The sequence below is a fragment of the Marmota marmota genome, unplaced genomic scaffold, assembly GCF_001458135.2.
Source record: "Marmota marmota marmota unplaced genomic scaffold, marMar, whole genome shotgun sequence".
Classification (NCBI taxonomy): Eukaryota; Metazoa; Chordata; class Mammalia; order Rodentia; family Sciuridae; genus Marmota; species Marmota marmota.
In genome coordinates this window covers 5,142,640-5,166,740 of record NW_026000196.1, presented here as the reverse complement: position 1 = coordinate 5,166,740, position 24,101 = coordinate 5,142,640, and the positions used below count along the sequence as shown (strand labels likewise).

The window sequence follows — 24,101 nt, the reverse complement described above, 5'->3', positions numbered from 1 at the left end:
AGGGAGGAAGGAAGGAAGGAAGGAAGGAAGGAAGGAAGGAAGGAAGGAAAGAAGGAAGGAAGGAAGGTAGGTAGGTAGGTCAATGAAATGGAATTGAGACTCTAGCTGTAAATCCTTACATTTATAGTCAAATGATTTCAACAAGTTTGCCAAAAGTATTCAGTGGGGAAGTCTTTTAACAAATGGTGCTGAGACAAGGGCTTAGCCACATACACGCAAATAAATGAAGTTGGACCCCACCTCTCACCATGCAAAAAAAAAAAAAAAAAAACAAGTCAAAATGATCAAATGGCTGCATATAAGAGTAAAAGCAATAAAACTTTTTTTAAATATTTATTTTTTTAGTTCTAGGTGGACACAATATCTTTATTTTGTTTTTATGTGGTGCTGAGAATCGAACCCAGTGCCACCCACATGCTAGACGAGCGTGCTACCACTTGAGCCACATCCCTAGCCCACAATAAAACTCTTTTAAAATTCCATAGGTATAAAAGTTTGTGTCCTTGGGTTAGGTAATTGTTTCTCAGATACGACACCTAGAGCACAACCAACCAAAAAAAAATTGATTAATCGAATTTCCTGAAAATTAAAAACGTGTGTTTCAAAAGACACTATCAAGAGAGGGAAAAGACAATCCTCAGAATGGGAGAAAATCTCTGCAAATCATGTGTCAGGTAAAAGAATTTAGTATTCAAGATATATAAAGAGCTCTTATAACTCAACAATAAAAAGACAAACACACACACATACACAAAAATTTTGTCAGGGGGGTCCCCAATTGAACCCAGGGACTCTCTACCAATGAGCTACAACCCCATCCTTTTTTTAGTTTATTTTGAGACAGGTTCTCACTAAGTTGCTGAGACTGGCCTTGAATTTGTGATCCTCCTGCCTCAGCCTCTAGAGTCAGGGATCACAGGCCTGCGCTAAGTATCCCAGGTTTTTTTTTTGTTTTTTTTTTTTTCGGAGGGGGGGCGGGTACAAGGGATTGAACTCAGGGGACTTGCCCACTGAGCCACATCCCCAGCCCTATTTTGTATTTTATTTAGAGACAGGGTCTCACTGAGTTGCTTAGCACCTTGCAGTTGCTGAGGCTGACTTTGAACTCAAAATCCTCCTGCCTCAGACTCCCAAGCCACTGGGATTACAGGTGTGTGCCACCATGCCCAGCTATAACCCAATTTAAAAATGGGCAAAGGATTTGAATAGAAACTGCTGCAAAGATACACAAATGGTCAATAACCACACAAAAAGGTGCTCTACATCATGTTGTTAGTCACTAGGGAAATGCAACTCAAAGGCATAATGATACTAAGGATGGAGAGAAATTTAACCCTCATGCATTGCTCCTGGGAATGTTACAGTTGCTTTGAAAAACGTTTTGGCAGTTTCTAAAAAAGCTAAGCATAGAGCAATTGCCTGAGCAGCAACCCCACTGCTAGGTGTATACCCAAGAGAAGTGAAAACACATGTGTTTGCACAAAAAAATTCCCATGAATGTTTACAGCAGTACTATTCATGATAACCCCAAAAGTGGAAACCACCCACTATCCAAGTGACAGAAGCCACGAAAATGGTCATCATTATATGATTCCATTTTACAAAATGTCCAGAAAAGACAAATCCATCATAGACACATAAAGTAGATTAGTGGTTATCAGGAGCTGTGGGGGGAGCCAGTGTTAATGAGAACAGGGTTTCTTGGGGGAGGGAATGATAAAAATGTTCTGGAGTTAGTAGCAATGGCTACATAAATCTTGCAAATATACTAAAAATGTTCTTAAAGTGGTGAGTTTTATGGTACATGAATTATATCTCACTTTTTGGAAAAAAAGGTAGCTGGATACATAGTCCTGGCTACTCAGGAGGCTGAGGCAGGAAGATCACTTGAACCCATGAGTTTCAGGCCAGTCTGGGTTACATTATGAGACCTTGTCTCAATCACTCAGTTAAAAAAAATTATATATATATATATATTAACTACACATGACATTACAATGATCTTGGCAATTCATACATTTGAATATATATATATTTTTTTAATATTTATTTTTTAGTTATAGGTGGACACAATATCTTTATTTTATTTTTATGTGGTGCTGAGGATCGAACCCGGTGCCTCACGCATGGTAGGCGAGTGCTCTACCTCTGAGCTACAACCCCAGCCCCCAATAAATATATTTTTAAAATTGCAATATGCTTTTTTTTTTTTTCTGACAGAATTGCCAGTATTTACAAAGTCTGGCCGCTCAGCCCGGGCTCCCTGTGACAGGCACAAAGTCTGGCCATTCAGCCCATGGTCCCTGTGACAGACATTGAGGCTGAGTGGTGGCTGCCACCTTAGGCTGGGAAGTGCCTCGGCTGAGTCCAGGCTGGGGGACAGCTTCTTACCTGCTGCAGCTCATACTCGGTGGAGAATCGCCGGGTCACCGCCTGGATGAGGTTGGAGAAGGAGAAGGAGCCACCACCATAACTGCAGGGTGGAGAGAAGGGTGCAGTGAGCGGGGCCCAGGATGAGGGCACATTGCCTGGCAGCCAAGACTGAAGCCTCAGGACTGCCCTGGGAATCTTTGAGCATGGCTGAAATGAAATGATATGCCCAAGGAGGTACCACAGGGATGTTGGGGAGTTGGGTCTTGAACACAGGTTTGTCTGCAGTGTCCCTGACTCTCCTCTTTCTAGAGACTTCTAGCAGTCACATTTTATTTCCAAGTGGGAAAACGGACAACCCATACCTCACTGTCTTTCCATGCCTGCCTCCCACCCCAGGCCCCAAGCTGGGTTCATGGTGGACGGCTCCTGCCCAGTGCCCCCTCTTCCTGGGGCATCCCCCACACACAGAACACCCAGGCACCCCAGCCTTGGTACTTGCTGCCCTGACACCCTCACCACAGACTCACTCCTCAAAGAGCTTCTTCCAGTTGCTCCTGACAAAATCCCAGACCAGAGTTTGCCCTATGACATTGTTGGTGATGCTGGTGATAGTGGAGACAGCGTCCTGCTTCCGGATGTAGTCAGGGTTCAGGGTGTAGCTGAGGTATCTGGAAGGGCAGGGTGCCAGGATAGTGACCACTCCAAGGGCTGCAGTCAGACGATGCAGAGAGAACCCCAACTGCAAAGCACCCTGCTCTCACACCTTTCACCTTCTCCTGTGTCCTCTCAACATCCCCTTGTGGTGTCAAAGACTAATGGACCCCTTGATCCTACCTCTCTCTGTAGATGGGAAACTTGAGTCACCTAAGCAGGGTCACAGGCTCACTGGCTATGCCAAAGGTATGCCTGATGGGGGTACTGGTGACTGAACTCAGGAGCGCTTTAACACTGAGCCCCCTCTCCAGCCCTTTTTATTTTTTACTTTGAGACTGGGTCTTACTAAGATGCCCAGGTCGGTCTCAAACTTGGAATCCTCCTGCCTCAGCCTCCCAAGTCACTGGGATTACAGGCATGCACCACTGTACCAGCTTGCAAATATTTTTTTTTTCAATGAATAAATGAAGGAAGGAGTATTAGAGTACTGAGCTCTGGCACAAGGTAGGGTGACACTGACGGTGGCTCTTCTTGATGGGGGTCCAGGTTATGACAGATGAGGCACACAGAGGGAGTGAGAAGCACTCCTGCAAGGGCTTGAAGGGGTGCCTGGCTGGATGTCCAGGACAGGATCAGCCAGGCCAGAGCCCTTGACAGAGAGGAAGATGTGTTGTCATGTAAAGGCTAAAAGGCCACAGCTATTAAAAGCACAGGACATGGGCCCAGACCCGGGTTTGAATCTTGGCTCTGTCATTCATTAAAGCTCATGGTCTCTGGGTCAGTTGCTTTGCTTCTCTGAGCCTCAGTGTCCTCATCTGTAAAATGGGGGAAATACTGCACAGGCTCGTGAGGCCAGTGTGAGGGCCCTGTGAGGACAGCAGAGACCTGGAAGGTTTTCCAGGTGGGGAGCAGCCCCGCCCTTCCCAGCTCACCTGTTCAGGAGCCACACCTCGTTAGTGCAGGCCAGGGCTGCTCGGAGTTTGTCAGCCTCATTTACCAGGGTGGCGTTTCTGAACTGCTGCCAGGCGAACTCCCACTCCTCCTCACCACCCTGGGAGATGGCGTTGCAGTAGACGGTGGACCGCAGGTTGGGGTGGATCCTGTTGTGGGGTGGGGGTGTCAGATGCAGAGCAGCAGCAGGGAGGGGGGAGTGAGGGGCAGCTCAGGACAGGGCTGTGGGCTCCCAACCCACTTGAGAGACAGATAAGGGCTGGCCGAGGAGATGCGGGCGAGACACTCACGGGTTGATGGTGGGGTTTTTCATCCACTCCTTGAAAAGGTTGGTGACCAGCGTCTCACATTCCTCGATCCCATTGGCGCAGGCAGTGGAGATGGCATTAACCTCATTGTATCTGTCCCAGGGTAACATGATTAGCACATCTGGCCCAACTGCTGGCAAGTTTCTCCTGACATACCTCCCGGCCCACTGGACTTTCTGGGGCTGTCCCTGTTTTCTTCCACCTTGGCCCTGAGCTTCCTTGATTCTCAAAGCTGCCCGGGGAACCACAGGGATAGGCACAGGCTCCAGTGCCAGTTTCAACACCTGGAAGCTGGTGACTCCAAGCTGGTGGGGTGACCTCAGAAGGTTTAGTTCAAGCCTTTGTATAATGAAGCCAGATGGGCTCACAGGCCACAAGGATCCCCGCTCCTGGGCAGGTGTCTCTCTTTGCCTGGTGGCCTCGCCTGGGCCAGGTGTTCAGAGGTCCAGGGGAGAACCCCGCCAGGCATGGCTTTCGACTCCCCAGGTCAGTCCTGACTTCCAAACCCACGAGAGTCACACTCACTGTTCCATCAGGGTTGGTGGCCGCTGGGTCCAGAGGTTGGTGAGGTTTTGGTAGTAGGTGAAGAGGGGGTACACTTGCTTCTTCAGGTAGTTCTGAGAAAAAGAACACACAAAGAGCTCTGAAGAGTGGCGCTGACCAGTCAGGGCCCCCAGGACTTCAGTCGGGTGGGCAGGAGGTAGAGGAGAGGCTGGTAAGGAGAGGGGTCAGGGTTTTGCCCATAGCTGGACAGCCCCCAGTGGTCGGGCACATGGCTAGGTTTAAACCACTCCACTGACAGTCTTCTCACAGTCTTAACCAGTTCTAACCCTCTTTGTCTAAGCAACAGAGTTCCCTCCCTCCCTCCCTCCCTCCCTCCCTTCCTGCCTTCTTTCCTTCCCTCTCCCCACCACCTTTCTTTCTTTCTTTGGTACTGGGGATGGAACCCAGGGACACTTTAAACTACTTTTTAATATTTATTTAGAGACAGAGCCTCTCTGAGTTGCTTAGGTCCTTGCTAAGTTGCTGAGCCTGCTTTGAACTCTCAATCCTCCTGCCTCAGCCTCCCAGATGCTGGGATTACAGTGTGCGCTCCTATGCCTGGTGTGACTAAGCAATGTCGTTTCTTAAAATAAAGGTCTGGGTTTTCCCCTCAGATACGTGCTTATTGTGGGGAATTTAGAAAAGAAAGGAAAGCATTTGCAGAAAATAAAACACACCCAGAAACCCACCAAACTTTGATTTCCAAATTGGTTCTTTATTCCTTCTTATTTCTACATTATTTTTCATTTTGACTTAGTGTGTCAATCATTCTGCATGCTGCTCTTTTTACCTAACCTTGTAATGTCAGCCCTACACCAAGTCATTAAAATCCTTCGCAGACTCTGGTCCAACATGGCCGATGGACGTCTGGGCCAAGCTGAACCCACACCCAAAGGTAAAAGGAACCAACCCTCAAAGAGGACAGGAGACCCAGTGGTGGGCATGACATCCGCAGAGTTGAGGCAGCTGAGAAGCTCAGAGGGAGATGAACCAGGCATGACAGAGAGGGAGAGTTTGCAGTTGGGTGGCTGCAATAGGGGAACTTGCTGTGACAAGGCTCAGAATCGAAGGGACTGTTCTGAGGAGGCCTGGGAGCTGCATGTTAGGGATAACACAGGGACGACCAACATGGAGACAGAACTAAACCCTGCAGAAGGGGTGAGTCAACCTCGAGGCCCCACTTCCCTTGTAGCAGGTGACACCTCTCCACTCTCCTTATGAAAGACACTGGGCCAGAGGAGCTCCAGACGTGGGGTCACGAGACACAGTGGGAGGGGTGGCAAAGAGGGTCAGAGGTGGAAGTTTCCATACTAAATGGTGGTATCTGAGTTCCCTTCCCCACTCAGATCCCAGAGGATGGGCATTTCTATCCCTATTACACACAATAGAAGCCCATTCTCTGCACAAACTAGTGTTGAGAGACCAGATAAATATTAATTTTATATATATATTTGTTTGTTTGTTTTTGGTGCTAGGAATTGAACCCAGGGTCTTGCGCACTAAGCACATGCTCCCTCTCTAGGTTAAACCCCCAGTCCTTAATTTTTGAGGGTTCCCAATTCCACCAGGTCACCCTGCAATAAGAACCTGCCCAGAACACAAACCCCACTTCTCCATGGAGCTTCCAATCTCTTTTATTTTTAAAAACATGCCATGCTTGCTTGCTGGGCACAGTGGCACATGCCTATAATCTCAGAGATTTGGGAGGTTGAGGCAGGAGGATCACAAGTTCAAGGGCAATTTCAGCAACTTAGCAAAACCCTCAGCAACCCCATCAGAAGCCCTAACCCAAAAGAAAAATGAGGATTTAGCTCAGTGGTAAAGCACCCCTGGGTTTAATTACCAATATCAAAATTAGAAAAGGAACACTTAATGATTTCACAACCTTGTGCAGGGGCCCCATGAACCTTCTTCATATTGTTCCAATTTTAATATTTGTGCTGCCAAAGCAAGCATGGCTTCTAATCAGTTTTTATTGCCTCACTCTGAAATCCAAAGGGAAGTTCAGCCTCCAACTTGAAAGGAGACCAAAACAAACAGAAAACTCAGCGGAAATAAGGGAAGAAAAAGAAAACTTCAAAAAGATGACAATAAATATCCTCCAAGAATGAACAGAAGGCATCACATCACATAGGACACTGGAACCAGAAAGAGCACTCAGAAATTCTGGAACATGAAAGAAGAAATGGAAACTTTCTCTAGGTGAAGGGATGTGCAAAATCTAGGGGAACCCTCCCAGAGGGTTCAAGTCAACAAGCCGGAACAGAGAAGAGATCAGAAAGCTAGAGGCCAATGCAAGAGAAGTAAGAGGTATTGATGGGACGCAGAAAGAGACAACTGGAAAACAAGGGAAGAGAGTTTAGAGAAGTGATGCAGGAATGTTCACCGCAGGACCCGAGAGTCCATGTTGGAAAAAAGGGAGAATGAGAAAAGACCCAAACCAAGGAGCACTAGGACAGAGAGGGGGGAGCACAGAAGCTTCCAGATGATGGAAAACTGGCCACATTCCAAGACCTAGAAATGGGAAAGGTTCTGGGCTCTTCAGCAGCAATGAGGGGAACCTGATGTCAATAAGGCAAGACCTTAAACATTCTGAGGAGTAACTTCCAATCTAGAAATTTCTAAACCTGGCTGAACTCTAAGCTGGAAAAAAGATGTTTCAGACAAACTACCCCAGAAAACCTGTTCTCATGACCCTTTCTCAAAACTTCTGGAAAATGTGCTCCCCTAGGAAAGAGAAAACCCAGGAAAGAATCCATGGGGTTCAGAAAGCAGAAGGTGCAACACTGGAGAGGGGTCCTCTGAGCAGGGGGGCTGACCAGGCCAGGAAAAAACAACACCCACAAACGACCTGACGGGTCTGTGAAGGTGTACAGAAAAATGAAGAAGTACAAATATAGTACTCTAGGTGGCTAGGTAGAGAATATTTAAATAATTTTAATAAACCAAATGCCAAATATTGATTTCATCAAGGATTGTAATGCAACTATGTTAGAAGGATAAAAGAATCCCAGGGAAGGCAGGCAAGAGTTAAAACTTCATTTACCAAAACAGGATGTTAAGAGATTATTTTAAAAATATTTAATAAAAAAACTCTTCAAGTATGATCTCGTGACTATGTAATACTCCTTCAAATGGATATTCTAGTTTATCTGAACCAATGCCCAACTGAGCTACCAGCCCTTTTTATTTTATTTTTATTTTGAGACAGAGTCCCAAATAACTGGGATTACAGATGTGGACCAACGTGTCCAGCTGTTCATTTTTTCTTTTTTTTTAAATAAGCAATGCTGCAATGCTGTAGTTTCATCCTGAACAAGCTCCAGTTTCTTTTTTCATGTCCTAGGTGGGAGAATCAACCCTAAAGTAGGCCCCTGTGTTCTGAATTAAAATATATCAAAGCCTGTTAAAACCAGTGTGCCCTGCTGGCTGGGCAAGCAGGGTTGCTCGCCTTACAGAGGGGTTAACTGGGGCTGAGAAAGGGCTGCCAAGGCCACACGGGTCTTCAGTCTCCCAGCACAATGGCTAATTCTGTGCTTTCCAAAAGCAAGCTTTGCTAGCACAGTCTGCTTTCCTATGCCCCACCCACTCTCATTCACCTTGTGGCCAGGCCTGCTCTCAGGAAAGAACTTGACCAGGTGATACTTCTAGCTCCTGGCTCAAGTTCCAGGGATTGGAGTGCGACTAAAGTGGTTTCCATCGTTATTTCAACAAATGGAGCNCTGGGGATTGAACCCAGGGCTTTGTGCATGCAAGGCAAGCACTCTATCAACTGAGCCATATCCCCAGCCCCTGAACTGGTTCTTGAACCCCACCCTTTGACTCTGTACCTTCATGGGACCGTAGACCTCGAAGCGGTCAAACATGAGCTTGAAGTAGTTCAGGCTGCTCAGGGCAGCCTCCCAGGGCATGTACTCTGTCTCTTGAATCAGAAAAAGAGTGTTGTCCAGCGCTAGAGTGACAGGGATCCTTCCAGCACTGTGGACCAAGAGAAGGGACCAAGTAAGCACCCCTACCCAGCCCAGCACACCTGGAGAACCATAGCCCAAGCTCTCAAGATGCACCTGGACCCTGGACCCCTGCCCCCTCCCTGTCCCCTCCCAGGGTCCCAGCTAAGCCAGCTCAAGTACTTGCCATGAGGGGAGGAGTGATATGGGAGTATAAACCAGACCCTCACACTGACCCAGTGCCATTCACATTCCCTTATCATCCCCATTTTACAGATGAAGAAACTGAGGCTCACAGAAATAAACTGACTTGCTGAAGGCCACACAGCTCATAAGAGACAGAAGTGAGACAAAAAGCACCAGGCATGGTGGTGCATGCTTGTAATCCCAGCAACGGGGGAGACTGAGGCAGGAGGATCACAATTTCCAGGCCAGCCTCAGCAATTTAGGAAGGTCTTAACTGACCTAGCAAGATCCTGTCCTCAAAATTAGAAATAAAAAGGGCTGGGGATAAAGTTCAGTAGTAAAGCACCCCTGGGTTCAATTCCCAGTCCAAAAAAAAAAAGGACCCAAAGTCAGTGCTTTCTGTTCTGCCCTCCTCTAGGTCCTCATTGGTGCACATTGATCCACAAATGTCCATGTCTATAGGTGGCTCAGGTCAAAGAATTAGCAACCCGCTGCAAACAGAGTATACGCTAAATAAGTACTTGTTTATCTGTGCTGTATCCCCGCTGTCCCGCCCATCTCAAGTTTACTTTAGCACCTAGCATAGTGGTCTGGCACACAATCAGTGCCCAGGAAAAGCTGGGTGTCTTGGAGTAGGATATGAGCAGAGCACTGCACAGGCCTGAGTCTGGCCACCCTGGGCTACCATGTGACCTGCAGCCAGGTGGTGCGACTCTAAGTATCAGATCCTTCATCTGTGAAATGGGCATGTGGGGACAGAGGGAGGGTGTGCAGGGAGCCCTCTGCACAGTGCCTGGCATGCGTCCAGGGCCGTGGAGGGAGCAGGGCTCCCATCCTATAGTCAGCCACGGGGCCTCAGCCCAGCGGAGCCCATGAGGACACTCACCTGGCCAAATTGAAGGAGTCTTGGATCACCTGCGCCCGATTGATGACAGGGATGGCCTGGAGGGAGACAGTGTGCCCCCTCAGTGTGCACTGCCAGCTGCAGGGGGTGGGGCAGGTCTGGCGGTCCATCCTGGGGTGGGGGGCGGGGGAGATACCCACCGACAGATTGGTCTGCAATTGAGTCTGAATCTTCTTCCAGTTGCTTTCGTCGTAATTCACCAGGTAATAGCCGGTCACATTGAGGTTCAGCAGGACCCATTCATTGTCTGATGACGTTCTAAAATGCTCATGCTGGGCTGTAGGGAGAGAGCAGAGCTGGCAGGGTCTGATCCCTGGGCCTACCTGACCCTCTTCTTCCTCTACAACACAGCTCACCTCTTCCAGGAAGCCTTCCCCAACCTCCGCAGGAAACTGAATCTCTCTGTCCCCATATTCCTGACCTTATCTCTGCAAATCCCTGAGCACAGTGCCAGGATGTCTTTAACTGCATCTGCCCTCCCTTTACCTATAGTTGGCTAAGGCCAAAAATGACATGCCTTGACCTTCACTTCCTTAGTGCCTGGCCAAGTAGTGCTGCTCATTCCATGTACCAGGTGTTGTTTATGCATTTTATGTGAATTTTCTTTCTCTCTCTCTCTCTCTCTCTCTCTCTCTCTCTCTCTCTCTCTTTCTCTCTGCAGTACGGGGCAAAGTATCTGTTGAGCTACGTTGCCAGCCGTGAATTCTCATTTAATCTTCACATGACCTAAAGGAATAGGTACTATTCTTAGCTCCACTTTATAGACAAGATAATGGAGACCAGTGAGGGATGGTAACTTAACCAAGGTCACACAGCTGGACAGCAGCGAAGTAGACATTATAACCAAAGAAGTCAGCTCCATTTGTTGAAATAACGATGGAAACCACTTTAGTCGCACTCCAATCCCTGGAACTTGAGCCAGGAGCTAGAAGTATGGGGTGGGGCTCCTCCCACTGGGGCAGGGCTGGATTACCTTTCTGGACACTCTGTAGCCAGTATGTATCCTGCTCTATGCCATTTCTGATAGATGTGATGGGCACAATCCACAGGTAGCTGCAGCAAGAGAGTCAGAGGTTAGGGGCAAGAGGCGACAGCTCTCGATATTGCTAGCAAACAGTGGTCCTGCCAGGCTTCCAGCTTCTGCACAACTCTGGCACAAAGTGCTTCCATCCTCTTGTCCCTAGAGAGCGAGCCTGTGTCCAGCCACCAGGGCTGGGAGCACAGTAGGCCAGGTCCTACGGTGGTCAGGAGGCCTTCCCAGCAACCTGCCTCTGCCCCGCCCACCTCACTTCACTGGGCCTGGGCCTCAGGGCTCACTTGAACTGTGAGGGGCGGGTGACATTGGACTCAGGGTCAAGGAGGAAGTGCTCCTGGGAGATTTCCCCTTTGCTGGTGTCCACGGTGATGACTGGAAAGCCCATCTGCAGGATCCAGCGGTCCATGATGTTGCTCACGCGGTCAGGGAGAATGATTTCTGTCTGATTGTCCACTGCCTGTGGGCAGAAGGCAAGAGCATGGCCATCAGTGGACTGCCGTTCTTCAGTCCCCACCTACCCAGGGTAGCCCCTGCAGATTCCAGCCTCTACCCCATGGTGCCACCTGTGTGGGAGGCAGGAGCTAAAGTCCCCATTTGGTTCTGCCTCTCCATAGCTGGCCCGGTGCTGGGCAAGCTGGAGAACCTTCCTAACTCTGGTTCCTTTCACATCAGCGCAGACATCTACACAGCCCCCACTGTGGGCCCACACTAAAGCATGTGTGTGTGTGTCAGGGAAGGGTGCCTAGGGTGCCCACGGCTTCTTCTGAACAACATGGAGAGGCTGAGAGGGAAGAGGAGATGGAGATGGAGGAAAACCAACTCCCAGGCCGGGGTGAAGGACAGGACGGCGGTGGGGTGGGAGTGAAGGACGTGCACATAGACCAGAGGGAATGGGAGGAGGTTAGGGGCCGCTGGGGTGTTGTCTTCTTGGGTCTTTCTAAAAAACCTCTTTCCCTGTTCATGCATTGCTCTTACAACCACAACATAAAGTGGTAATCTGTGTTGATAATCAGAAGCACCTAGGAACAGGGCAGAAGAGCTTTTCAGAAAGGGGAAGGCTGAGAGGGGAGAAGATGCCCAGAGCCTGCAGAAAGGGACCCAGGGAGAAAGCCAGAGGGAGGGGGCTGGACAGGGCCAGGCGTGGAGATGTGCTCTGGAGGGGAGGAAGGCATAGGGAGGTGGAGGGAGGACCTACAACTAACAGTGGCACCATCTTGTCAACAGAGTCAGGGGATGAGGGAGGGGGACCACGCTGGGGCCCATTTCTGTTAGGTCGTAGACTTGCCAGGAGAGAGCCAAGCTGTGACTCTGTGACCAGATCCTGGGTCTTCCCACTGTGGTGAGATTGACCATGGGGACTAGAAGGACAGCAGCAACCATGAGGGGAGAGCTGGAGGAAGCCCCGGGTCTGGGGTTCTGGAGGGGATGTCGGTGTGGGGACAGGCCTTGTCCTGGGGTTGAGGAGGCTACAGTGGGTGACAGCTGCAGAGAAGGGGTGGGGGCAGTGGTAACAGAGAGGAAATGATGGGACAATGGAGAAGAAGGACAACAGCACAAGGAGCGGCAGGACAGGAAGCAGTGGCTTCTGGGAAAGCCAGAGGGTGTGGTGGTCAGAGTCTGCCCCACAGACAGGGGCTGCTCAGGTTTGGAATGCAAGATGGGTAGGAGCACGGGGTCAGAGTTGTGCTGAGGGTGCTGATGTATGCAAGATGCACTGGGAGGGGCCCACGGGGCACAGTGTGGGCCCACACTAAGGCACGTGTGTGTGTCTCCCCCCAGGTAGAACGGCAACGCTTCGTTAGTTGAATGGCTGGCTCCAAAGTTCCAGGGGGAGGAAGGTTCAGACTTGTGAACTCTGAGGGCCCAAGTCCTCATCAATCATTAAGGATGGGGGAACTCGAGTCTCCCCCCGCTGGAGCTCCACAGCTGGAGCCTGAGGCAGACTGCAGGGGAGGGGTCATGACCAGTGACATCACACACCTCCTTCAAGAAGCCATCAAGCCACCCATTTCATAGGTGAGTAACTGAGGCTCCCAGTGACCTGCCTGGGCTGGAAAGCAGGGGATCTGGACACATTCTCTCAGGCATGTGCTGTCCCCAGGGACTTTGGGCAAAAACAAAGGTTTGGGAGGGCTGGCAGGTACCCACCTCCTGAAGGTGATGCCACAGGTCCTGGTAGACAGTGTTCTGGTACGCAAAGGTATGAAGGTAGGACTGTGGAGACAGGCCACCGTGAGGACTGGACCAGTGCCCCCAGGCTCCCCTCTGGTTGTCTGGGGCACTGGGGCTGATGGAAACCCACTCCAGGGGCTGGCCAAGGGGTGCCATACTCACCGCCAGGCCTTTCTTGAATAGGTTCTCTGTCAGGAAGCTGGAGAGCATCCTGAGGACCGAGGCACCCTGGGGTAGGGGTGACGGGGGGAATCAGAAGGCTGTGGGCTACCAGGACCCTGTGCCCCAAGGGTGTGGGACAGGTAACCCCAGGACCCCAGGTGTGGAAAGGCCCTGTCGAGGGTGAATCCCTGTCTCTCTCCCCACACCCCATCATGTCTCAGGGTCCAGAGGGAGGCTGGGGCAGCACCTTGCTGTAGGAGATGGCATCAAACAGCTCACTGATCTGGGACGGTGTGTTGATCTCCTCGGCAGGGGTGGACAGCGGGTGGGACGAGGCCAGGGCATCCACAGCCATCACACGGTACACGTCATTCAGTACTATGAGGTCTTTCTGCAGATGGCCGACGGCCATCAGGAGACTGGCCTGGGACGGGGTGACCCAGGCATCCCTCTACCTCCCCCCCCAGTCCCCAGGGCGGCTGGCTCACCAGATTCCAGGTGGGCTCTGCATAGTCGGCACCCAGGTACTCCACGTAGGAGGCAAAGCCCTCGTTCAGCCACAGGTCATTCCACCATTCCACAGTCACCAGGTTCCCAAACCACTGAGTGGGGAGAGAAAGGGGGTTCATCTGCGTCGCTCCCTAGCAGCACTTTACCAAGCCCCAGGCAGCTGCCAGGCACAGGCCAGGCACTCTACTGGCAGCACAGTGAGCCCCTCCTGCCACTGCTCCAGGTGCTACCCTCTTCCCCTCTCAGCTTCTCAGGGCAGAGTTGGAACTGTGCCATCTGCTCCCAGAGCCCCTGATCCCTTCTCTGCCCTCTCTGTGCAGGGGCTGGCTACCTGGTGGGCCAGCTCGTGAGCAACCACAGTGACCACCCGCTCCTTGTTGGTGCTGGAGGAGGACACAGGGTCAAACAGCAGGGCGTTTTCCCGGTAGGTCACCAGCCCCCAGTTCTCCATGGCCCCAGCGTTGAAGTCAGGCAGGCCTATCTGGTCTGCAGAGGAGAGACGGTTGGTGGGGTGGCCTTGGTGTGGAGCTGTGCCCACTGCCTCCCGCTTCAAGGCCCCTGACTCACCAGATTTTTTAAGTGGGTAGGGTGTGTCATAATGCCCAGCAAAGAAGTTTAGGATGGGGCCTGTCACGTTCAGGGCATAATCACCATGGCCTTCATCGATAGCACTGGGTCGAGCCCAGATCCGGATCTGCAGAATGGGAGGGTGGAAGGTAGGAGGCTAAGTGCCCTCTTGGAACTTGGTGCAGGGGGCAGAGTAACAGGACCCAGTGGGCTGGGGGGTTTCCAGACACCAAGCCTAGGTTAAACTGAGAGGCCTGGTCAGCAGAGGGACAATTAGGGTGTTCTGAGGGCCCTAGGTCCTAGGGAGGGGCCTTTGGGGATAATGAGAGCCATAGCCATCATCTGTCTGGCACCTGTGGTCGGGAACTTTCTTCATGATGAGGAATTATATTGTTCCCATTTTTCCGATGCAGAGACCAAGGTTCAAAGAACTTAAGACACTTGCCTGGGATCACTCAGAGCTGCGACTCAAACAGTGGACTAACCATTCAGAAGCTGGCAGAGGGGTGAGGATACGGAAATATTCCTCCAGCCTGGGTCAGTATAGGCCCAGAACACATGGGCACAGCTTCTTACCAGGACATTATTGGGCGACTGCGTCTCCACTTTTGTGAATTCGCTGACAATGTAGGCCAACAGGTATGTGGACATCTTGGGTGTCGTTTCGAACTCAGTGATAGACCAGTCGGGCTCTCCATCCAATGTGACACTGGGACCTATGCAGGGGTCATATGAGTGTGGGACGGTGCACCCTCTGCCCTGCACCCCAGCCCCATGTTGCCTGCTCCCAGGACCAATCTGCTCACCTCTGGGAAGCATGTTAGACAGAGCCACGTAGTCCTTGGGGTGGATGAGCGTGATGTTAAACTGGGCCTTCATGGCAGGTTCATCAAAGCATGGGAAAGATTTCCGGGCATCTGCTGCCTGCATCTGTGTTGTGGCCACCACTCTGCCCAAACCAGGGTGTTAGAGGGTATTCTGGGGGGCAATGTTGGGGTTTTTAGGGTGCTCTAGGACATACCAGGGAAGGGGTGCATGGCAGCTGTTCCAGCCTGGCTCCTGCCCTCGCTCTCCCCCAGGTGCCCAGGGGCCCTGGCAGGCCAGCAGGTTGAGAGATCAAGGTTCGAGGACTCAGTCTAAATCCCTGTATTAGCTGGGGGACTGCAGCAAGCTTCTCTCCTCTGAGCCTTGGTTTTCCTGTCTGTCCAAGGGACCCCTCTATCCCTCATGCCTGGCTCCCTGAATTGGGGTAGGCAAGCCCTCCCACTCTGTCACATGGTGTGTATCTGATCCACTCAGCTGGAGATAAATGTTGGGCCATCCCAGGGCTCCAGAAGTTTCTAAGGCCTTGAATGCAAATCCTCTGGTGGGCCTTGGGACCCAGGTCTGCCCCCAGGGGCAGCCCAACCCAGGGAACTTACTTTTTGATGTTGCCGTCCATGTATTCACTGCGGTAGAAGCCTGCCAGGTCATCGGCCAGCTCCCCCTGAAACTCGGTGTCCATCTCATACTTGTGGCCCACCTCCAGGTAGCCCTTGAGGTGTACCACCAGGTACTCGGTACGCTCCACCAGCTCAGTCCTGTCGATGGCAGGGGGCTGGGAGTCACCCACGCCCCGCAAGACCACCATGTGCTCCTGTTTCCTTGTGTAGTTGAGCTTTTTGCTGTGGATGATGATGACGTTGGTGGCTTCCTTGCAGGTGAAGAGGACGGTGCTGGAGCCCTCAAAGATGTACAGGCCGTCTTTATTGGGAGTGAAGTAAGGCCTCAGCTTCACCTGGTAGGAGTCAGGTATCAGAGACTTGGGCAGGCGGTACTGGTTCCATGGAAGGTTCTGGTCCACAGTGGTGGCCGAGACAGTAGTGGAGACCACAGGGATTTCGGGGGCTTCGGTGAAGCTCTCAGCATTCCGGTTCTTCTCCTGAGCGTACACCACAGACAGAGCGACGATGGTACACAGAGCTGCCACGCCCAGAAGGATGCCCAGGATGCCTAGGGACTTGGAGATGTAGAAGCCCTTGGCCATGGTGAGGGCAGCAGGGCGCTCAGGGCGGCTCAGTCCAGGCAGAGAATGGAGCAGCCTTGGGCCAGACTTATATCCTGCAGAGGGAGGAGCCCCACCGCCACTGGCCTGGGCAAAGATTAACCAAGGCTCAGACAGGCGAAGGTCACTGGCCTGGGCAGGGGCACGCTCTGCCTAGGGCTCCAGAGAGGAGATCCAGGAACCTGTGCGGAGCTCGGCTCAGGGGTGCCTGTCGGAAGCAAAGGGTGTCTGGTTACAGGCTGCAGGCAGTTGGGAGCCGGGCTGGAGGACTGAAGGACAGGCGGTAGGCTGTGGGCCCAGCAGGAAGAGGGAGCCGCCAGGTGGCACTGATCTGCCTGTGAACAGAGATGGTGGGCACAGCATCAGGATTGAAGTCAGAGTCAGGGAAGGACTTCCCAGAAGCAAGATCAGGAACATGCACAGAGAAGAATGAAGGCTATTCCCAGCTCCCTGTCACAAACACTCAGAAATCACCCTTTAGGTTTGATCCCTGGAAAGACGCCAGGGGCTCCTTAGCGACAAGGTCCTAGCCTCTCTTGCCTTCTTCCGATTCCCCTCCCTTTTCTTTTCTGTCAAAAACCTTCCCCTCAATTAGCTCCCTGAATAAAGTGCAATGAGTTGTTTTCCTGGGTTTTTTTGTTTGTTTTGTTTTGTTTTGTTTGTTTGTTTCTTTGTTTGTTTTGGTATTGGGGATTGAACTCAGGGGTACTCAGCCACTGAACCCAATTTTTGTATTTTATTTAGAGGCAGGGTTCACTGAGTTGCTTGGCACCTTGCTAAATTGCTGAGGCTGGCTTTGAACTTGTGATCCTCCTGCCTCAGCCTCCCAAGCCTCTGGGATGACAGGTGGACAGGTATGCACCACCTGGCTGCTTTTTTTTTTTTTTTAAGTAAGGAAGTTGGAGGGCTGGGGCTGGGGCTCAGTGGTAGAGCGCTCACCTAGCGTGTGTGAGGCTCTGGATTTGATCCTCAGCACCACATAAAAATAAATAAATAAAGGTACCGTGTCCATCTACAACTAAAAAAATTTTTAAAAATAAAATAAACAAGTTAGAAACTAAAGTTCTTCCCGTATGTGACCTTTACAGTATCTATATCTCAGGTTTGTACAACAGATTTAAGGAAAAATCATTAAACACCCCATAATAGAACCTAGCAGACATGCCCATCCTTCTCACCCGAGCTCAGTGCTGCCTTTTTTTCTATTGTTGTTAAAAATGAAGAGATTACTTGTACTTAATAAAATATGCCCACACAGGAAAACTATGTTCACTGATTGTCCTTCTCATCCACCAGCCGGGTCTCTCGACACAGCCCGACACTCACCACCGTGTCCACTTCACCCCCAACTAACCACGTCCTTGATGTGGACCCTGCTGTACCCTCATGGACTCCCTTCATCTTCTAGGGCCTTCAAAACTCTTCACCACACACACTGGATAATTTTCTACCACTGCTTAAAGTCTTCCTTTTGCTCTGTAGAACCCAGACCACACCTTTTCAAGGGGCCCACAAGTCCAGAAGCAGTTAGCCCGACTACTTCCCAACCTGGTTCCCACCACTCTCCCCTCCAACACTATTCCAGCCACTCTGGCTTTCACCCAGCCCTACCACCACAGGGCCTTTGCACATTCTGTTCCAGCTGCCTGGATTGAATTTTCTTCCCTTTTGCCTGAGTTAATCCCTGCTCATCTTTCAAGTTTTCCTCAGAGAAGCCATGCCGACCTCCCTGACAAACCATTACCATCATAAATCTCTTCTTCAAAGCCCTAAAACTCAGCACAGGTTTCCACTTGATCTGTGTGATGATGACTTGAGCAGGACCTTGGCTGTGGCCCCCAAGGGTGGCCTGATGCCTAGCGTGCGGTAGGTGCTCAGGATACATTTATTGAGAGAATGCACATGTGGAGAAGTGGGTATGTGAATGGGTGGGTGGATGGGTGGATGGGTGGATGGACTGGTGGATGGATAGATGGATGAATGGGTGAACGAATGACTCAATCCAGGGGAAATTCCTTACTGACGTCTTTGGAGCCTTCACTCCACCCTATCCCTGTCCGACACATGCTCCAGGAGAAGGGTTCACCCTCTTGAGCCTTCCCCAGCCTCCGTAGATGTGCAGAACTCTGGGAAGGCGCAAGCGTCCAGGGCTCGCGCGTCTGTCTGCTCCTGAGGGTCTCATTCATCTCCCACCTCCTGCCAGCCCACAGCCACACGAAGTCTTGTTAAATAAACATGTGCATTAGTTGAAAGGCCACCTAGATTAACTCACTCAGGCCCAAAATGTGGAGTGAACAGTGAATGATGGCCACTCTCACCTGGTCTATGGAGGCTGGAGTCTGTGCGTAGGCTCTTTGGGGGGAATCCTGAAGGTTCGCATTTCAGACTGAGGGTGCTCCGAACATTTGACATTTCCCTTTCCCTCCAGAGACCCGTCCCCAGAGCCTTGGTGTGGGACTAAAGTGGGCTTCCCACTGCAGGGACCTGTAGCCACTCCCATGAAGCCTGGGCTGATGGCCAAGGGGCAGTGACAGGAAGCCAAGCATCTGGGGTAGTGCTCTGGTGTGGGCACAGTGACAGAGGGCATAGTGGCCCCCAAGGGTGACTCATTATGTGCTCAGAGTGGAATTTGCTCAGGGAAGGCCGTCTTCACAGTGCCCACAGGCTGGCCGCTGAGGGGCCACACATCCCCCTGCCCCTCACTTCATTCTGAGAAGTGACTGGGCCTGCTGCAGATCTTCTGTCCCCACACTCCTTCCCGAACTCCTAGATGGTGCAAAGCCCTCCCACCTTTGCAGTAGAAACACCCACAAGTCCATTCAGCCTAATCCCTTCTCCAAACAAAGAAAAAGGCCCTGCCTGGCCTACCGTGGTCTCTTCCTGTTTGCTTTGGACACAGACCACGGGCCCAGCTGGCTGCAATCTTCTCTCTTGGAAAGGGGCCTCTGGTCTTCCAATCTGGCACAGCAGGAAGCCCAGAGCTGGCCCCCTCGTGAGAGGTCCCTGCTCTGGGCACCATGCCAGCCCAGGCTAGGGGCGCAGTGAAGGAGGGCAGGCTTTGCAGCCCTTCCTCCAGCCCCTGGCCTGGGCCCAGGCCTGGCCACCTTCACACCCCCATCAGGCAGAGGTGGCCCTGCTGCCTCTCACTGTCACCCAACCCTGCCACCACATTTAGTAGAGGAATCTGCCTGAGATTCTGGGCGTGACTCTCCCACACAAACTATGTCCCAAGGACCTCAATGCCTTTGGAATGAAACCTCACTCTGGCTTGGGCCTCATGATCTTCTGTGAGCTTGACCCTCCTGCCTGTCTGTCTTTCCATTTCCCACTGTGGCTCTAGCTGCCAGCATTTCCCCAAATCCTCTGGGCAATTTTTCTTTTTTTTTAACCTCTGTACCTTTGCCAAGAATGTCTTGCCCTTTCTTCCTGTCAAACTCCTATTCATCCTTCAAAACCCAGTTCAAATGTCCCTGTCTTGTCGTGTATGGCAGCCCCTCTCCCATCTGTATTCCCTGGCCTCCAGTTCACATCTCTATCACAACACTTACAAAAAGGCCATCATTGTGTTCAGAAGCCTGCCACGAGACCTAAGCACCTGTCAATGCTGGCTAAATGAACAACAATACCCATATACCTTGCCATGGCCTATGGGTCCAGTGATCCATCCCAGATGATTCTTTCGACTCATCTAGAGCCCTCACCCCCATCTCCACCCCACTGGCCTCTTTGGGTTCCTCAAGCCTACTAAGTTCTTTCCTCCTTGAACCAATGTGCACACAAGCTGGGCCCTCAGGGCCTGAAAGCTGCCAGCCTTTCTCACATCACCTGCCTACAGGTCCTGGAGTCTCCCTTCAGTGGTGCTGCCCAACACAGCCCTCCCCATGCCCCCACAGGGGTAGCACGGTGTGCATCCAAGCCCCACCCAGGCACAGCACCTAGCAACAGCAGACAGGCTTGTAAAATGGAGGCACCGATAGGAAAATAAGAGACAGCAGTTAAAGGTGGAGCTCCAGGCTAGGGCAGGTCCTGTCACCACACTCCTTCCCGAACTCCTAGATGGTGCATGTGAACCACTTTTTGTGATCTATCCGCACATTGTTTACTTAATATTTTCTTTAAATCAATTCATTTTTTTCTTTCTTAGCTTCCTTTTGAGTAACAATGACAATGAAACCATGGTTGGATGTGTTAAATTATATTTCTTTTCTGATAAACATCAACTCATGACTATTAACTTAAAAAATGTTCATCTTAGTGAGTCATGGTGGCGTGTGCCTGTCATCCCAGTGACTTGGGAAGCAGAGGATCGCAAGTTCCAGGGCAGCCTGGGAAACTTAGAGAGACCCTGTCTCAAAGCAAAAATTTTAAAAAGGAGCTGGGGGTGTAGCTCAGTGGAAGAACACCCCTGGGTTCAATCCCTAGTATCGCAAAACAACCACCACAACAAACCTATTCACTTAAAGTCATCTTCTACAGCTACACCCACTTGGGAACCACTGCTGTGCCCTTTATGATTTGGGGGTGCTGTCGCCTGAGGGCTGTCTTTGGCATGGGATCTTTCTGCAGGTGAGTAAAATGTATGCCTTCTTTTCCAAACTGTTCATTTCTTGCTGGAGTTGAAGCCAAGACCCCCAGCCCATCTCAACGAAGACCACTTCTCTATAGGCTTACATTTCCAGCTTGCTGATATTTGAGATCAGAAGACAAAAAACTAACAAAACAAAACACTCATACTGCCAACAGTTGTGCCACAGAAGATGTAGGCATGGTCACATGTGCAGAAGATGTCATCTGAAAGGAAGAAGCTGCCTTGTCTCAGATCAGAGGGTAAAGTTGCACAAAGACCCAGGAGCTGGGAAGGGCTGTGGCCTGAAAGCGGATGGGTAGTCAAGGAAACCGCCGGGTGACCCAGGCTGCATCCTAGACCACTGTCTCCTTGGATAGGCCCCTGGCCACTCTCCCTCAGTGCCTCCACTGTGGAATATGGGGCTGGGCAGGCTAGGAGTGAGGGGACAACCTGAAGTCCTAAAGGAGTAGTCAGGGGGGCAAGCACAAGGCTGGGCCCATCAGGGTACACTCTGACCGTGGCCTTCTCCTGCCCTGCTCCAGCCTCTACCACAGCTGCGTTGGCTGGGCCTGGGCCAGACCCCAGGGTGCTTCCTCTGGGAGCCTTCGACATTGTCCATCCTGTGAGAACCCCATCAGGCTCCATGGAGCCCCTGCAGCCCAATGCAAGGCACCCGGGAGGGAGGGAACAGAGGGGTCCTTGTGGGGTGGGGGGAGTACAGAAGCCATGGAGAGGCCATGCTGGGCTGAAGATCCTTCCTGGCAGTTCTCATCAGTATGAAAGCATCTACTAGGTACCACGCTGGGATAACTATCCTTTTTTACAGATAAGGAAATGAAGGTCAGAGAGGTTAAGTGACTTGTCCAAGGCCACACATCAAGTTAGCATCAGATTCTATAAATGGTAGTTATATATGCCTACCAAAAGCATCCTCCCATACAGCCCTGCATTTCTACAGTGGCAGAGCCCAGAAAAGTTAAAGACCTAAATAGAAGACACATTCTTTTAGTCAGGCCAGGACCACCAGCAGGGCCCAGTTCTGAGAAGTGAAACTTCCTGTAAGCAGGGGCTCACACACAGGTTTGTGGAGGACCCTGGCCCTGCCTCTAGAGCTATGGCTGGGGCCACTGTAGGGCCTCTGGTGACAGAAACCCAGGATTGGGCTCAGGCTGGGGATAGATGGCTGCTGGCCAGTGTGGATAAGGGTACTAGGGCCTCAGTGTGAGTAGCTGGCCTGCCATACATGCTGGGGGACTTGCTTTAAATGTTTGTGGGCCCCAAGGCCTAGAAGGCTCTAGGGGAATATGAGGGCAGGGGACTGGGCTGCCTCAAAGAGTGTAGCCTGTTTTTTTTTCCATCTCTGAGTAGCTTTGTTGTACTCAAAACAAGTCCGGGTCTAGTCTCAGATTCCCAGGCTCTAGAGGGAGGCCCGCTAGAGAGGATGAGAGCTGGGCCTGGGCAACTCTCTTCTCCCCTCCCCCAGCTCCTCTCACACAGGGTAATGGGGCAGGGCCAGTCCTCCTGTAGAATGCGAGCCCATCCCCACCTCTTCCTGGACACCCCCGCCCTACATGTCTACCTCCTCTCTTCAAAACATGACCTGAGGGACCACCCGTCCAACTTTCCCCTTGCATAGGAGAATCAAATGAGGCCCAGGGAAGCCTGGGGGCATTCTGTGACTCGGATATGACACCATCAGACCCCGGGTCCCAGTGTCAGTCCCAGAAGGCACCCAACCTCATGACTCCCGTTTGGATCCTAAGGAGCTCAGGCAGAAGGAGGGATTTAAGCACAGCTGGGGACTTTGGAGGTGACCGGGTTAGGACCCCATGAGTCCTATTTGGGGGACACCTCCCTAGAACAAGCGCTGTTCGCAATGCAAGCCTTCACCTGTCTCGGCTGCTCCCCAGGGAGGGCGCTAATACTCAGTTCCGCGTCCACAAACCCGGCACCTGCATGAGGTTGTGATCCGAGCAGGGGACACCAGGGTTGTAAAATGGGCATTTAAAACTGAGTGCCCTTCCTATAGGTCGAGGGCTGGGGCGGAGGGCTTCCGAAGGAGGCAGGAAGTCAAGGTTGGCCCAGGGGCCTCCCCTAGCCCCGCCCCGGAGCCACCGCTAGAACACCACAAGCGCCAGCTGAGGGTTCCCCACGCCTTTGGCTCCGCCCACCTACCGCGGCCAGCCCTCCCAGCCGCGCCTCGCCGGCCGCTCGGCGCTCACCTTGCGTCCCCACCCNTCTCCCTCGGCTCCTACCGAGACTCCGGCTGTCCCCACACCCTGGAGACCCTCCAGGGGGACGGCCTCTGAGCCTCTGAGAGCCCGCTGGGGAACCCACTTGGCCATGAGATCTTGGAGGGAACTTGGCCAAGAGAATCCTTGGCGCTCCCTGGCCCTCAGTTTACCCATCTGAGAAGGGGGTCGTCCGCAGCAGCTGTCCGGCTCTGCGCACGCGGCGTCTCAAGCTCGCTCGCTCGCTCGCCCCCTCGGGCTCCCGCCCACCAACGGCCCGCAGCTCCCCGGCCCCGCGCCCCTCTCCCCATCGCCCCCCACTTGCCTGGGGCCGCCACGCGCGGGACTCGCGGCTCCGAGCCTCCTCCCCAGGCACCGAGCTTGGCCCGACGCCGTGCTGCACGGTCACTGCCTCGCCAGGACGGGACTCCTCCTTTTCAGCCCTTTTAAAGGGAAGTAATCTGACCCGACCACTACTCCGCCCGCGCTAACCCCTAGCAGGCGGTCCCCCCCCCCAACCGCGGCTCCGCCCGGACTCCTCCCGGGCCTCGGGGCTGAAGGCAGGGAGGCCACTGCTTCGACGGCTGTCGAGCGGGGCCTGAGATTGCTATAAGGCTGCTGACCGCCTCCTTTCCTCCGACCAGGACCCCTGTCACCACAGTCCCAGGTCCCCCGCCCCTCCACATCTGGACCGCATCTGCCACTAGGGGAGGGGCACAAAGTCTCCGCTCTTCCAAGAAAAAAAAAGCTAGCGCATCTTTTGGAGATAACTTTTGGAGATAATTGAAGCTCACCAGGACATCCTTTAACTGTCGTGTTACCTGGGGCCCATCCCTAAGAAGTCACGGTTGCGCGGGGGAGGGGTCGCGGGGGCGGGGAGTGACCGCAGTCTGGAGTATAGGCTTCTTACCCTGATTCTACTTCCAAGCACTGTGCGGTCTCTGAC

At 52.2% G+C, this 24,101-nt stretch overlaps 1 protein-coding gene across 1 annotated transcript in view; it reads right to left on the bottom strand.

Moving 5' to 3' along the window:
* The window catches only part of LOC107148428 (alanyl aminopeptidase, membrane), a 26,729-nt gene extending 3,139 nt beyond the window's left edge, over positions 1-23,590 (bottom strand). The window contains exons 1-20 of the mRNA XM_015493071.2: positions 23,481-23,590; positions 15,735-16,565; positions 15,120-15,262; positions 14,890-15,029; positions 14,314-14,440; positions 14,078-14,232; positions 13,725-13,838; positions 13,484-13,627; positions 13,237-13,302; positions 13,051-13,116; positions 11,184-11,359; positions 10,840-10,919; positions 10,007-10,143; positions 9,849-9,904; positions 8,660-8,807; positions 4,812-4,903; positions 4,269-4,379; positions 3,960-4,127; positions 2,901-3,041; positions 2,392-2,473 (exon numbers count right to left, since the gene is read on the bottom strand). Of these exons, the coding sequence (XP_015348557.1) occupies positions 2,392-2,473; positions 2,901-3,041; positions 3,960-4,127; positions 4,269-4,379; positions 4,812-4,903; positions 8,660-8,807; positions 9,849-9,904; positions 10,007-10,143; positions 10,840-10,919; positions 11,184-11,359; positions 13,051-13,116; positions 13,237-13,302; positions 13,484-13,627; positions 13,725-13,838; positions 14,078-14,232; positions 14,314-14,440; positions 14,890-15,029; positions 15,120-15,262; positions 15,735-16,339 (2,751 nt within the window). The 5' untranslated portion in view covers positions 16,340-16,565; positions 23,481-23,590. The remainder of the gene's footprint in view (positions 1-2,391; positions 2,474-2,900; positions 3,042-3,959; positions 4,128-4,268; positions 4,380-4,811; positions 4,904-8,659; positions 8,808-9,848; positions 9,905-10,006; positions 10,144-10,839; positions 10,920-11,183; positions 11,360-13,050; positions 13,117-13,236; positions 13,303-13,483; positions 13,628-13,724; positions 13,839-14,077; positions 14,233-14,313; positions 14,441-14,889; positions 15,030-15,119; positions 15,263-15,734; positions 16,566-23,480) is intronic.
* Positions 23,591-24,101: the final 511 nt, after the last annotated feature.